Source organism: Anopheles funestus, assembly GCF_943734845.2.
Source record: "Anopheles funestus chromosome X unlocalized genomic scaffold, idAnoFuneDA-416_04 X_unloc_27, whole genome shotgun sequence".
Classification (NCBI taxonomy): Eukaryota; Metazoa; Arthropoda; class Insecta; order Diptera; family Culicidae; genus Anopheles; species Anopheles funestus.
In genome coordinates this window covers 56,135-69,101 of record NW_026045151.1, presented here as the reverse complement: position 1 = coordinate 69,101, position 12,967 = coordinate 56,135, and the positions used below count along the sequence as shown (strand labels likewise).

The following is a 12,967-nucleotide window of genomic DNA, read 5'->3' as shown; positions in this document are numbered from 1 at the left end:
TTTGTACCTCGAATAACTTTTTCCACAGACAACTTAGCACATCGGCGTAGAATAACTTTTGGTAGCTAATGACCAGATCTATCCAAATATGTGCTACAATTGAAGATCCATTGGAAACTGACCGAGTTATAAGCATCCAAAGTGGCAAAATGAGGAATTTTTTTAGAAAAATTGAGAAAATGTTAAGTCTTTGTACCTCAAATAACTTTTTCCACAGACAACTTAGCACATCGGCGTAGAATAACTTTTGGTAGCTAATGACCAGATCTATCCAAATATGTGCTACAATTGAAGATCCATTGGAAACTGACCGAGTTATAAGCATCCAAAGTGGCAAAATGAGGAATTTTTTTGGAAAAGTTGAGAAAATGTTAAGTCTTTGTACCTCGAATAACTTTTTCCACAGACAACTTAGCACATCAGCGTAGAATAACTTTTGGTAGCTAATGACCAGATCTATCCAAATATGTGCTACAATTGAAGATCCATTGGAAACTGACCGAGTTATAAGCATCCAAAGTGGCAAAATGAGGAATTTTTTTGGAAAAGTTGAGAAAATGTTAAGTCTTTGTACCTCGAATAACTTTTTCCACAGACAACTTAGCACATCGGCGTAGAATAACTTTTGGTAGCTAATGACCAGATCTATCTAAATCTCTGTTACAATTGAAGATCCATTGGAAACTGACCGAGTTATAAGCATCCAAAGTGGCAAAATGAGGAATTTTTTGGAAAAGTTGAGAAAATGTTAAGTCTTTGTACCTCGAATAACTTTTTCCACAGACAACTTAGCACATCGGCGTAGAATAACTTTTGGTAGCTAATGACCAGATCTATCCAAATATGTGCTACAATTGAAGATCCATTGGAAACTGACCGAGTTATAAGCATCCAAAGTGGCAAAATGAGGAATTTTTTTTGGAAAAGTTGAGAAAATGTTAAGTCTTTGTACCTCAAATAACTTTTTCCACAGACAACTTAGCACATCGGCGTAGAATAACTTTTGGTAGCTAATGACCAGATCTATCCAAATATGTGCTACAATTGAAGATCCATTGGAAACTGACCGAGTTATAAGCATCCAAAGTGGCAAAATGAGGAATTTTTTGGAAAAGTTGAGAAAATGTTAAGTCTTTGTACCTCGAATAACTTTTTCCACAGACAACTTAGCACATCGGCGTAGAATAACTTTTGGTAGCTAATGACCAGATCTATCCAAATATGTGCTACAATTGAAGATCCATTGGAAACTGACCGAGTTATAAGCATCCAAAGTGGCAAAATGAGGAATTTTTTGGAAAAGTTGAGAAAATGTTAAGTCTTTGTACCTCGAATAACTTTTTCCACAGACAACTTAGCACATCGGCGTAGAATAACTTTTGGTAGCTAATGACCAGATCTATCCAAATATGTGCTACAATTGAAGATCCATTGGAAACTGACCGAGTTATAAGCATCCAAAGTGGCAAAATGAGGAATTTTTTTGGAAAAGTTGAGAAAAAGTTAAGTCTTTGTACCTCGAATAACTTTTTCCACAGACAACTTAGCACATCGGCGTAGAATAACTTTTGGTAGCTGATGAGCAGATCTTTCCAAATCTGTGTTACAATTGAAGATCCATTGGAAACTGACCGAGTTATAAGCATCCAAAGTGGCAAAATCAGGAATTTTTTAGGAAAAATTGAGAAAATTTTAAGTCTTTGTACCTCGAATAACTTTTTCCACAGACAACTTAGCACATCGGCGTAGAATAACTTTTGGTAGCTGATGAGCAGATCTATCCAAATCTGTGTTACAATTGAAGATCCATTGGAAACTGACCGAGTTATAAGCATCCAAATTGGCAAAATGAGGAATTTTTTTGGAAAAGTTGAGAAAATGTTAAGTCTTTGTACCTCGAATAACTTTTTCCACAGACAACTTAGCACATCGGCGTAGAATAACTTTTGGTAGCTAATGACCAGATCTATCCAAATATGTGCTACAATTGAAGATCCATTGGAAACTGACCGAGTTATAAGCATCCAAAGTGGCAAAATGAGGAATTTTTTGGAAAAGTTGAGAAAATGTTAAGTCTTTGTACCTCGAATAACTTTTTCCACAGACAACTTAGCACATCGGCGTAGAATAACTTTTGGTAGCTAATGACCAGATCTATCCAAATATGTGCTACAATTGAAGATCCATTGGAAACTGACCGAGTTATAAGCATCCAAAGTGGCAAAATGAGGAATTTTTTTGGAAAAGTTGAGAAAATGTTAAGTCTTTGTACCTCAAATAACTTTTTCCACAGACAACTTAGCACATCGGCGTAGAATAACTTTTGGTAGCTAATGACCAGATCTATCCAAATATGTGCTACAATTGAAGATCCATTGGAAACTGACCGAGTTATAAGCATCCAAAGTGGCAAAATGAGGAATTTTTTGGAAAAGTTGAGAAAATGTTAAGTCTTTGTACCTCGAATAACTTTTTCCACAGACAACTTAGCACATCGGCGTAGAATAACTTTTGGTAGCTAATGACCAGATCTATCCAAATATGTGCTACAATTGAAGATCCATTGGAAACTGACCGAGTTATAAGCATCCCAAAGTGGCAAAATGAGGAATTTTTTTGGAAAAGTTGAGAAAATGTTAAGTCTTTGTACCTCAAATAACTTTTTCCACAGACAACTTAGCACATCGGCGTAGAATAACTTTGGTAGCTAATGACCAGATCTATCCAAATATGTGCTACAATTGAAGATCCATTGGAAACTGACCGAGTTATAAGCATCCAAAGTGGCAAAATGAGGAATTTTTTGGAAAAGTTGAGAAAATGTTAAGTCTTTGTACCTCGAATAACTTTTTCCACAGACAACTTAGCACATCGGCGTAGAATAACTTTTGGTAGCTAATGACCAGATCTATCCAAATATGTGCTACAATTGAAGATCCATTGGAAACTGACCGAGTTATAAGCATCCAAAGTGGCAAAATGAGGAATTTTTTTTGGAAAAGTTGAGAAAATGTTAAGTCTTTGTACCTCGAATAACTTTTTCCACAGACAACTTAGCACATCGGCGTAGAATAACTTTTAGGTAGCTAATGACCAGATCTATCCAAATATGTGCTACAATTGAAGATCCATTGGAAACTGACCGAGTTATAAGCATCCAAAGTGGCAAAATGAGGAATTTTTTTTGGAAAAGTTGAGAAAATGTTAAGTCTTTGTACCTCGAATAACTTTTTCCACAGACAACTTAGCACATCGGCGTAGAATAACTTTTGGTAGCTAATGATCAGATCTATCCAAATATGTGCTACAATTGAAGATCCATTGGAAACTGACCGAGTTATAAGCATCCAAAGTGGCAAAATGAGGAATTTTTTTTGGAAAAGTTGAGAAAATGTTAAGTCTTTGTACCTCGAATAACTTTTTCCACAGACAACTTAGCACATCGGCGTAGAATAACTTTTGGTAGCTAATGACCAGATCTATCCAAATATGTGCTACAATTGAAGATCCATTGGAAACTGACCGAGTTATAAGCATCCAAAGTGGCAAAATGAGGAATTTTTTTGGAAAAGTTGAGAAATGTTAAGTCTTTGTACCTCGAATAACTTTTTCCACAGACAACTTAGCACATCGGCGTAGAATAACTTTTGGTAGCTAATGACCAGATCTATCCAAATATGTGCTACAATTGAAGATCCATTGGAAACTGACCGAGTTATAAGCATCCAAAGTGGCAAAATGAGGAATTTTTCCTAAAAAATTGAGAAAATGTTAAGTCTTTGTACCTCAAATAACTTTTTCCACAGACAACTTAGCACATCGGCGTAGAATAACTTTTGGTAGCTAATGACCAGATCTATCCAAATATGTGCTACAATTGAAGATCCATTGGAAACTGACCGAGTTATAAGCATCCAAAGTGGCAAAATGAGGAATTTTTTTGGAAAAATTGAGAAAATGTTAAGTCTTTGTACCTCGAATAACTTTTTCCACAGACAACTTAGCACATCGGCGTAGAATAACTTTTGGTAGCTAATGACCAGATCTATCCAAATATGTGCTACAATTGAAGATCCATTGGAAACTGACCGAGTTATAAGCATCCAAAGTGGCAAAATGAGGAATTTTTTAGGAAAAATTGAGAAAATGTTAAGTCTTTGTACCTCAAATAACTTTTTCCACAGACAACTTAGCACATCGGCGTAGAATAACTTTTAGTAGCTAATGACCAGATCTATCCAAATATGTGCTACAATTGAAGATCCATTGGAAACTGACCGAGTTATAAGCATCCAAAGTGGCAAAATGAGGAATTTTTTGGAAAAGTTGAGAAAATGTTAAGTCTTTGTACCTCGAATAACTTTTTCCACAGACAACTTAGCACATCGGCGTAGAATAACTTTTGGTAGCTAATGACCAGATCTATCCAAATATGTGCTACAATTGAAGATCCATTGGAAACTGACCGAGTTATAAGCATCCAAAGTGGCAAAATGAGGAATTTTTTTAGAAAAATTGAGAAAATGTTAAGTCTTTGTACCTCAAATAACTTTTTCCAGAGACAACTTAGCACATCGGCGTAGAATAACTTTTGGTAGCTAATGACCAGATCTATCCAAATATGTGCTACAATTGAAGATCCATTGGAAACTGACCGAGTTATAAGCATCCAAAGTGGCAAAATGAGGAATTTTTTTTGGAAAAGTTGAGAAAATGTTAAGTCTTTGTACCTCGAATAACTTTTTCCACAGACAACTTAGCACATCGGCGTAGAATAACTTTTGGTAGCTAATGACCAGATCTATCCAAATATGTGCTACAATTGAAGATCCATTGGAAACTGACCGAGTTATAAGCATCCAAAGTGGCAAAATGAGGAATTTTTTTGGAAAAGTTGAGAAAATGTTAAGTCTTTGTACCTCGAATAACTTTTTCCACAGACAACTTAGCACATCGGCGTAGAATAACTTTTGGTAGCTAATGATCAGATCTATCCAAATATGTGCTACAATTGAAGATCCATTGGAAACTGACCGAGTTATAAGCATCCAAAGTGGCAAAATGAGGAATTTTTTGGAAAAGTTGAGAAAATGTTAAGTCTTTGTACCTCGAATAACTTTTTCCACAGACAACTTAGCACATCGGCGTAGAATAACTTTTGGTAGCTAATGACCAGATCTATCCAAATATGTGCTACAATTGAAGATCCATTGGAAACTGACCGAGTTATAAGCATCCAAAGTGGCAAAATGAGGAATTTTTTTAGAAAAATTGAGAAAATGTTAAGTCTTTGTACCTCAAATAACTTTTTCCACAGACAACTTAGCACATCGGCGTAGAATAACTTTTGGTAGCTAATGACCAGATCTATCCAAATATGTGCTACAATTGAAGATCCATTGGAAACTGACCGAGTTATAAGCATCCAAAGTGGCAAAATGAGGAATTTTTTTGGAAAAGTTGAGAAAATGTTAAGTCTTTGTACCTCGAATAACTTTTTCCACAGACAACTTAGCACATCGGCGTAGAATAACTTTTGGTAGCTAATGACCAGATCTATCCAAATATGTGCTACAATTGAAGATCCATTGGAAACTGACCGAGTTATAAGCATCCAAAGTGGCAAAATGAGGAATTTTTTTGGAAAAGTTGAGAAAATGTTAAGTCTTTGTACCTCGAATAACTTTTTCCACAGACAACTTAGCACATCGGCGTAGAATAACTTTTGGTAGCTAATGACCAGATCTATCCAAATATGTGCTACAATTGAAGATCCATTGGAAACTGACCGAGTTATAAGCATCCAAAGTGGCAAAATGAGGAATTTTTTTGGAAAAGTTGAGAAAATGTTAAGTCTTTGTACCTCGAATAACTTTTTCCACAGACAACTTAGCACATCGGCGTAGAATAACTTTTGGTAGCTAATGACCAGATCTATCCAAATATGTCCTACAATTGAAGATCCATTGGAAACTGTCCGAGTTATAAGCATCCAAAGTGGCAAAATGAGGAATTTTTTTGGAAAAGTTGAGAAAATGTTAAGTCTTTGTACCTCAAATAACTTTTTCCACAGACAACTTAGCACATCGGCGTAGAATAACTTTTGGTAGCTGATGAGCAGATCTTTCCAAATATGTGCTACAATTGAAGATCCATTGGAAACTGACCGAGTTATAAGCATCCAAAGTGGCAAAATGAGGAATTTTTTTAGAAAAATTGAGAAAATGTTAAGTCTTTGTACCTCAAATAACTTTTTCCACAGACAACTTAGCACATCGGCGTAGAATAACTTTTGGTAGCTAATGACCAGATCTATCCAAATATGTGCTACAATTGAAGATCCATTGGAAACTGACCGAGTTATAAGCATCCAAAGTGGCAAAATGAGGAATTTTTTTTGGAAAAGTTGAGAAAATGTTAAGTCTTTGTACCTCGAATAACTTTTTCCACAGACAACTTAGCACATCGGCGTTGAATAACTTTTGGTAGCTAATGACCAGATCTATCCAAATATGTGCTACAATTGAAGATCCATTGGAAACTGACCGAGTTATAAGCATCCAAAGTGGCAAAATGAGGAATTTTTTTGGAAAAGTTGAGAAAATGTTAAGTCTTTGTACCTCGAATAACTTTTTCCACAGACAACTTAGCACATCGGCGTAGAATAACTTTTGGTAGCTAATGACCAGATCTATCCAAATATGTGCTACAATTGAAGATCCATTGGAAACTGACCGAGTTATAAGCATCCAAATTGGCAAAATGAGGAATTTTTTGGAAAAGTTGAGAAAATGTTAAGTCTTTGTACCTCGAATAACTTTTTCCACAGACAACTTAGCACATCGGCGTAGAATAACTTTTGGTAGCTAATGACCAGATCTATCCAAATATGTGCTACAATTGAAGATCCATTGGAAACTGACCGAGTTATAAGCATCCAAAGTGGCAAAATGAGGAATTTTTTTAGAAAAATTGAGAAAATGTTAAGTCTTTGTACCTCAAATAACTTTTTCCACAGACAACTTAGCACATCGGCGTAGAATAACTTTTGGTAGCTAATGACCAGATCTATCTAAATCTCTGTTACAATTGAAGATCCATTGGAAACTGACCGAGTTATAAGCATCCAAAATGGCAAAATGAGGAATTTTTTGGAAAAGTTGAGAAAATGTTAAGTCTTTGTACCTCGAATAACTTTTTCCACAGACAACTTAGCACATCGGCGTAGAATAACTTTTGGTAGCTAATGACCAGATCTATCCAAATATGTGCTACAATTGAAGATCCATTGGAAACTGACCGAGTTATAAGCATCCAAAGTGGCAAAATGAGGAATTTTTTTGGAAAAGTTGAGAAAATGTTAAGTCTTTGTACCTCGAATAACTTTTTCCACAGACAACTTAGCACATCGGCGTAGAATAACTTTTGGTAGCTAATGACCAGATCTATCCAAATATGTGCTACAATTGAAGATCCATTGGAAACTGACCGAGTTATAAGCATCCAAAGTGGCAAAATGAGGAATTTTTTTAGAAAAATTGAGAAAATGTTAAGTCTTTGTACCTCAAATAACTTTTTCCACAGACAACTTAGCACATCGGCGTAGAATAACTTTTGGTAGCTAATGACCAGATCTATTCAAATATGTGCTACAATTGAAGATCCATTGGAAACTGTCCGAGTTATAAGCATCCAAAGTGGCAAAATGAGGAATTTTTTTGGAAAAGTTGAGAAAATGTTAAGTCTTTGTACCTCAAATAACTTTTTCCACAGACAACTTAGCACATCGGCGTAGAATAACTTTTGGTAGCTAATGACCAGATCTATCCAAATATGTGCTACAATTGAAGATCCATTGGAAACTGACCGAGTTATAAGCATCCAAAGTGGCAAAATGAGGAATTTTTTGGAAAAGTTGAGAAAATGTTAAGTCTTTGTACCTCAAATAACTTTTTCCACAGACAACTTAGCACATCGGCGTACAATAACTTTTGGTAGCTAATGACCAGATCTATCCAAATATGTGCTACAATTGAAGATCCATTGGAAACTGACCGAGTTATAAGCATCCAAAGTGGCAAAATGAGGAATTTTTTTAGAAAAATTGAGAAAATGTTAAGTCTTTGTACCTCAAATAACTTTTTCCACAGACAACTTAGCACATCGGCGTAGAATAACTTTTGGTAGCTAATGACCAGATCTATCCAAATATGTGCTACAATTGAAGATCCATTGGAAACTGACCGAGTTATAAGGATCCAAAGTGGCAAAATGAGGAATTTTTTGGAAAAGTTGAGAAAATGTTAAGTCTTTGTACCTCGAATAACTTTTTCCACAGACAACTTAGCACATCGGCGTAGAATAACTTTTGGTAGCTAATGACTAGATCTATCCAAATATGTGCTACAATTGAAGATCCATTGGAAACTGACCGAGTTATAAGGATCCAAAGTGGCAAAATGAGGAATTTTTTAGGAAAAATTGAGAAAATTTTAGGTCTTTGTACCTCGAATAACTTTTTCCACAGACAACTTAGCACATCGGCGTAGAATAACTTTTGGTAGCTGATGAGCAGATCTTTCCAAATCTGTGTTACAATTGAAGATCCATTGGAAACTGACCGAGTTATAAGCATCCAAAGTGGCAAAATGAGGAATTTTTTAGGAAAAATTGAGAAAATTTTAAGTCTTTGTACCTCGAATAACTTTTTCCACAGACAACTTAGCACATCGGCGTAGAATAACTTTTGGTAGCTAATGACCAGATCTATCCAAATATGTGCTACAATTGAAGATCCATTGGAAACTGACCGAGTTATAAGCATCCAAAGTGGCAAAATGAGGAATTTTTTTGGAAAAGTTGAGAAAATGTTAAGTCTTTGTACCTCGAATAACTTTTTCCACAGACAACTTAGCACATCGGCGTAGAATAACTTTTGGTAGCTAATGACCAGATCTATCCAAATATGTGCTACAATTGAAGATCCATTGGAAACTGACCGAGTTATAAGCATCCAAAGTGGCAAAATGAGGAATTTTTTTGGAAAAGTTGAGAAAATGTTAAGTCTTTGTACCTCGAATAACTTTTTCCACAGACAACTTAGCACATCGGCGTAGAATAATTTTTGGTAGCTAATGACCAGATCTATCCAAATATGTGCTACAATTGAAGATCCATTGGAAACTGACCGAGTTATAAGCATCCAAAGTGGCAAAATGAGGAATTTTTTTGGAAAAGTTGAGAAAATGTTAAGTCTTTGTACCTCGAATAACTTTTTCCACAGACAACTTAGCACATCGGCGTAGAATAACTTTTGGTAGCTAATGACCATATCTATCCAAATATGTGCTACAATCGAAGATCCATTGGAAACTGACCGAGTTATAAGCATCCAAAGTGGCAAAATGAGGAATTTTTTTGGAAAAGTTGAGAAAATGTTAAGTCTTTGTACCTCGAATAACTTTTTCCACAGACAACTTAGCACATCGGCGTAGAATAACTTTTGGTAGCTAATGACCAGATCTATCCAAATATGTGTTACAATTGAAGATCCATTGGAAACTGTCCGAGTTATAAGCATCCAAAGTGGCAAAATGAGGAATTTTTTTGGAAAAGTTGAGAAAATGTTAAGTCTTTGTACCTCGAATAACTTTTTCCACAGACAACTTAGCACATCGGCGTAGAATAACTTTTGGTAGCTAATGAGCAGATCTATCCAAATATGTGCTACAATTGAAGATCCATTGGAAACTGACCGAGTTATAAGCATCCAAAGTGGCAAAATGAGGAATTTTTTTGGAAAAGTTGAGAAAATGTTAAGTCTTTGTACCTCGAATAACTTTTTCCACAGACAACTTAGCACATCGGCGTAGAATAACTTTTGGTAGCTAATGACCAGATCTATCCAAATATGTGCTACAATTGAAGATCCATTGGAAACTGACCGAGTTATAAGCATCCAAAGTGGCAAAATGAGGAATTTTTTTGGAAAAGTTGAGAAAATGTTAAGTCTTTGTACCTCGAATAACTTTTTCCACAGACAACTTAGCACATCGGCGTAGAATAACTTTTGGTAGCTAATGACCAGATCTATCCAAATATGTGCTACAATTGAAGATCCATTGGAAACTGACCGAGTTATAAGCATCCAAAGTGGCAAAATGAGGAATTTTTTTGGAAAAGTTGAGAAAATGTTAAGTCTTTGTACCTCGAATAACTTTTTCCACAGACAACTTAGCACATCGGCGTAGAATAACTTTTGGTAGCTAATGACCAGATCTATCCAAATATGTGCTACAATTGAAGATCCATTGGAAACTGACCGAGTTATAAGCATCCAAAGTGGCAAAATGAGGAATTTTTTGGAAAAGTTGAGAAAATGTTAAGTCTTTGTACCTCGAATAACTTTTTCCACAGACAACTTAGCACATCGGCGTAGAATAACTTTTGGTAGCTGATGAGCAGATCTTTCCAAATCTGTGTTACAATTGAAGATCCATTGGAAACTGACCGAGTTATAAGCATCCAAAGTGGCAAAATGAGGAATTTTTTAGGAAAAATTGAGAAAATTTTAAGTCTTTGTACCTCGAATAACTTTTTCCACAGACAACTTAGCACATCGGCGTAGAATAACTTTTGGTAGCTAATGACCATATCTATCCAAATATGTGCTACAATCGAAGATCCATTGGAAACTGACCGAGTTATAAGCATCCAAAGTGGCAAAATGAGGAATTTTTTTGGAAAAGTTGATAAAATGTTAAGTCTTTGTACCTCGAATAACTTTTTCCACAGACAACTTAGCACATCGGCGTAGAATAACTTTTGGTAGCTAATGACCAGATCTATCCAAATATGTGCTACAATTGAAGATCCATTGGAAACTGTCCGAGTTATAAGCATCCAAAGTGGCAAAATGAGGAATTTTTTTGGAAAAGTTGAGAAAATGTTAAGTCTTTGTACCTCGAATAACTTTTTCCACAGACAACTTAGCACATCGGCGTAGAATAACTTTTGGTAGCTAATGAGCAGATCTATCCAAATATGTGCTACAATTGAAGATCCATTGGAAACTGACCGAGTTATAAGCATCCAAAGTGGCAAAATGAGGAATTTTTTTGGAAAAGTTGAGAAAATGTTAAGTCTTTGTACCTCGAATAACTTTTTCCACAGACAACTTAGCACATCGGCGTAGAATAACTTTTGGTAGCTAATGACCAGATCTATCCAAATATGTGCTACAATTGAAGATCCATTGGAAACTGACCGAGTTATAAGCATCCAAAGTGGCAAAATGAGGATTTTTTTTGGAAAAGTTGAGAAAATGTTAAGTCTTTGTACCTCGAATAACTTTTTCCACAGACAACTTAGCACATCGGCGTAGAATAACTTTTGGTAGCTAATGACCAGATCTATCCAAATATGTGTTACAATTGAAGATCCATTGGAAACTGACCGAGTTATAAGCATCCAAAGTGGCAAAATGAGGAATTTTTTTGGAAAAGTTGAGAAAATGTTAAGTCTTTGTACCTCAAATAACTTTTTCCACAGACAACTTAGCACATCGGCGTAGAATAACTTTTGGTAGCTAATGACCAGATCTATCCAAATATGTGCTACAATTGAAGATCCATTGGAAACTGACCGAGTTATAAGCATCCAAAGTGGCAAAATGAGGAATTTTTTTGGAAAAATTGAGAAAATGTTAAGTCTTTGTACCTCGAATAACTTTTTCCACAGACAACTTAGCACATCGGCGTAGAATAACTTTTGGTAGCTAATGACCAGATCTATCCAAATATGTGCTACAATTGAAGATCCATTGGAAACTGACCGAGTTATAAGCATCCAAAGTGGCAAAATGAGGAATTTTTTAGGAAAAATTGAGAAAATGTTAAGTCTTTGTACCTCAAATAACTTTTTCCACAGACAACTTAGCACATCGGCGTAGAATAACTTTTAGTAGCTAATGACCAGATCTATCCAAATATGTGCTACAATTGAAGATCCATTGGAAACTGACCGAGTTATAAGCATCCAAAGTGGCAAAATGAGGAATTTTTTTAGAAAAATTGAGAAAATGTTAAGTCTTTGTACCTCAAATAACTTTTTCCACAGACAACTTAGCACATCGGCGTAGAATAACTTTTGGTAGCTAATGACCAGATCTATCCAAATATGTGCTACAATTGAAGATCCATTGGAAACTGACCGAGTTATAAGCATCCAAAGTGGCAAAATGAGGAATTTTTTTGGAAAAGTTGAGAAAATGTTAAGTCTTTGTACCTCAAATAACTTTTTCCACAGACAACTTAGCACATCGGCGTAGAATAACTTTTGGTAGCTAATGACCAGATCTATCCAAATATGTGCTACAATTGAAGATCCATTGGAAACTGACCGAGTTATAAGCATCCAAAGTGGCAAAATGAGGAATTTTTTTGGAAAAGTTGAGAAAATGTTAAGTCTTTGTACCTCAAATAACTTTTTCCACAGACAACTTAGCACATCGGCGTAGAATAACTTTTGGTAGCTAATGACCAGATCTATCCAAATATGTGCTACAATTGAAGATCCATTGGAAACTGACCGAGTTATAAGCATCCAAAGTGGCAAAATGAGGAATTTTTTGGAAAAGTTGAGAAAATGTTAAGTCTTTGTACCTCGAATAACTTTTTCCACAGACAACTTAGCACATCGGCGTAGAATAACTTTTGGTAGCTAATGACCAGATCTATCCAAATATGTGCTACAATTGAAGATCCATTGGAAACTGACCGAGTTATAAGCATCCAAAGTGGCAAAATGAGGAATTTTTTTGGAAAAGTTGAGAAAATGTTAAGTCTTTGTACCTCGAATAACTTTTTCCACAGACAATTTAGCACATCGGCGTTGAATAACTTTTGGTAGCTAATGACCAGATCTATCCAAATATGTGCTACAATTGAAGATCCATTGGAAACTGACC

At 35.6% G+C, this 12,967-nt stretch overlaps 2 protein-coding genes and 1 long non-coding RNA gene across 3 annotated transcripts in view; all 3 read right to left on the bottom strand.

Annotated features, from left to right (window-relative positions):
- The window catches only part of LOC125773289 (uncharacterized), an 82,756-nt gene that overhangs the window by 35,334 nt on the left and 34,455 nt on the right, over nt 1-12,967 (bottom strand). The window contains exon 3 of the transcript XR_007420013.1: nt 3,488-4,163. The gene's annotated coding sequence lies outside the window, so the exon portion shown is untranslated. Of the gene's footprint in view, nt 4,164-12,967 lie in introns of the transcript that reaches the window.
- Nucleotides 2,627-8,760, bottom strand: LOC125773292 (uncharacterized). The gene is made up of 3 exons (XR_007420016.1): nt 7,941-8,760; nt 4,920-5,296; nt 2,627-3,027 (listed from the first exon to the last, which is right to left on the bottom strand). It is a non-coding gene; the product is annotated as an uncharacterized LOC125773292 (long non-coding RNA).
- On the bottom strand, nt 10,279-12,723 carry LOC125773291 (uncharacterized). Its single transcript, XM_049444323.1, has 2 exons — nt 11,908-12,723; nt 10,279-11,529 (listed from the first exon to the last, which is right to left on the bottom strand). The coding sequence occupies exon 2, from the start codon at nt 11,467-11,469 to the stop codon at nt 10,327-10,329; it is 1,143 nt and encodes a 380-aa protein (XP_049300280.1). The 5' UTR covers nt 11,470-11,529; nt 11,908-12,723; the 3' UTR covers nt 10,279-10,326.

Excerpts from the sequence above, each read along its gene's own strand:
- LOC125773291 (XM_049444323.1), bottom strand. The coding sequence starts at position 11,469 with ATGCTTATAACTCGGTCAGTTTCCAATGGATCTTCAATTGTAACACAT.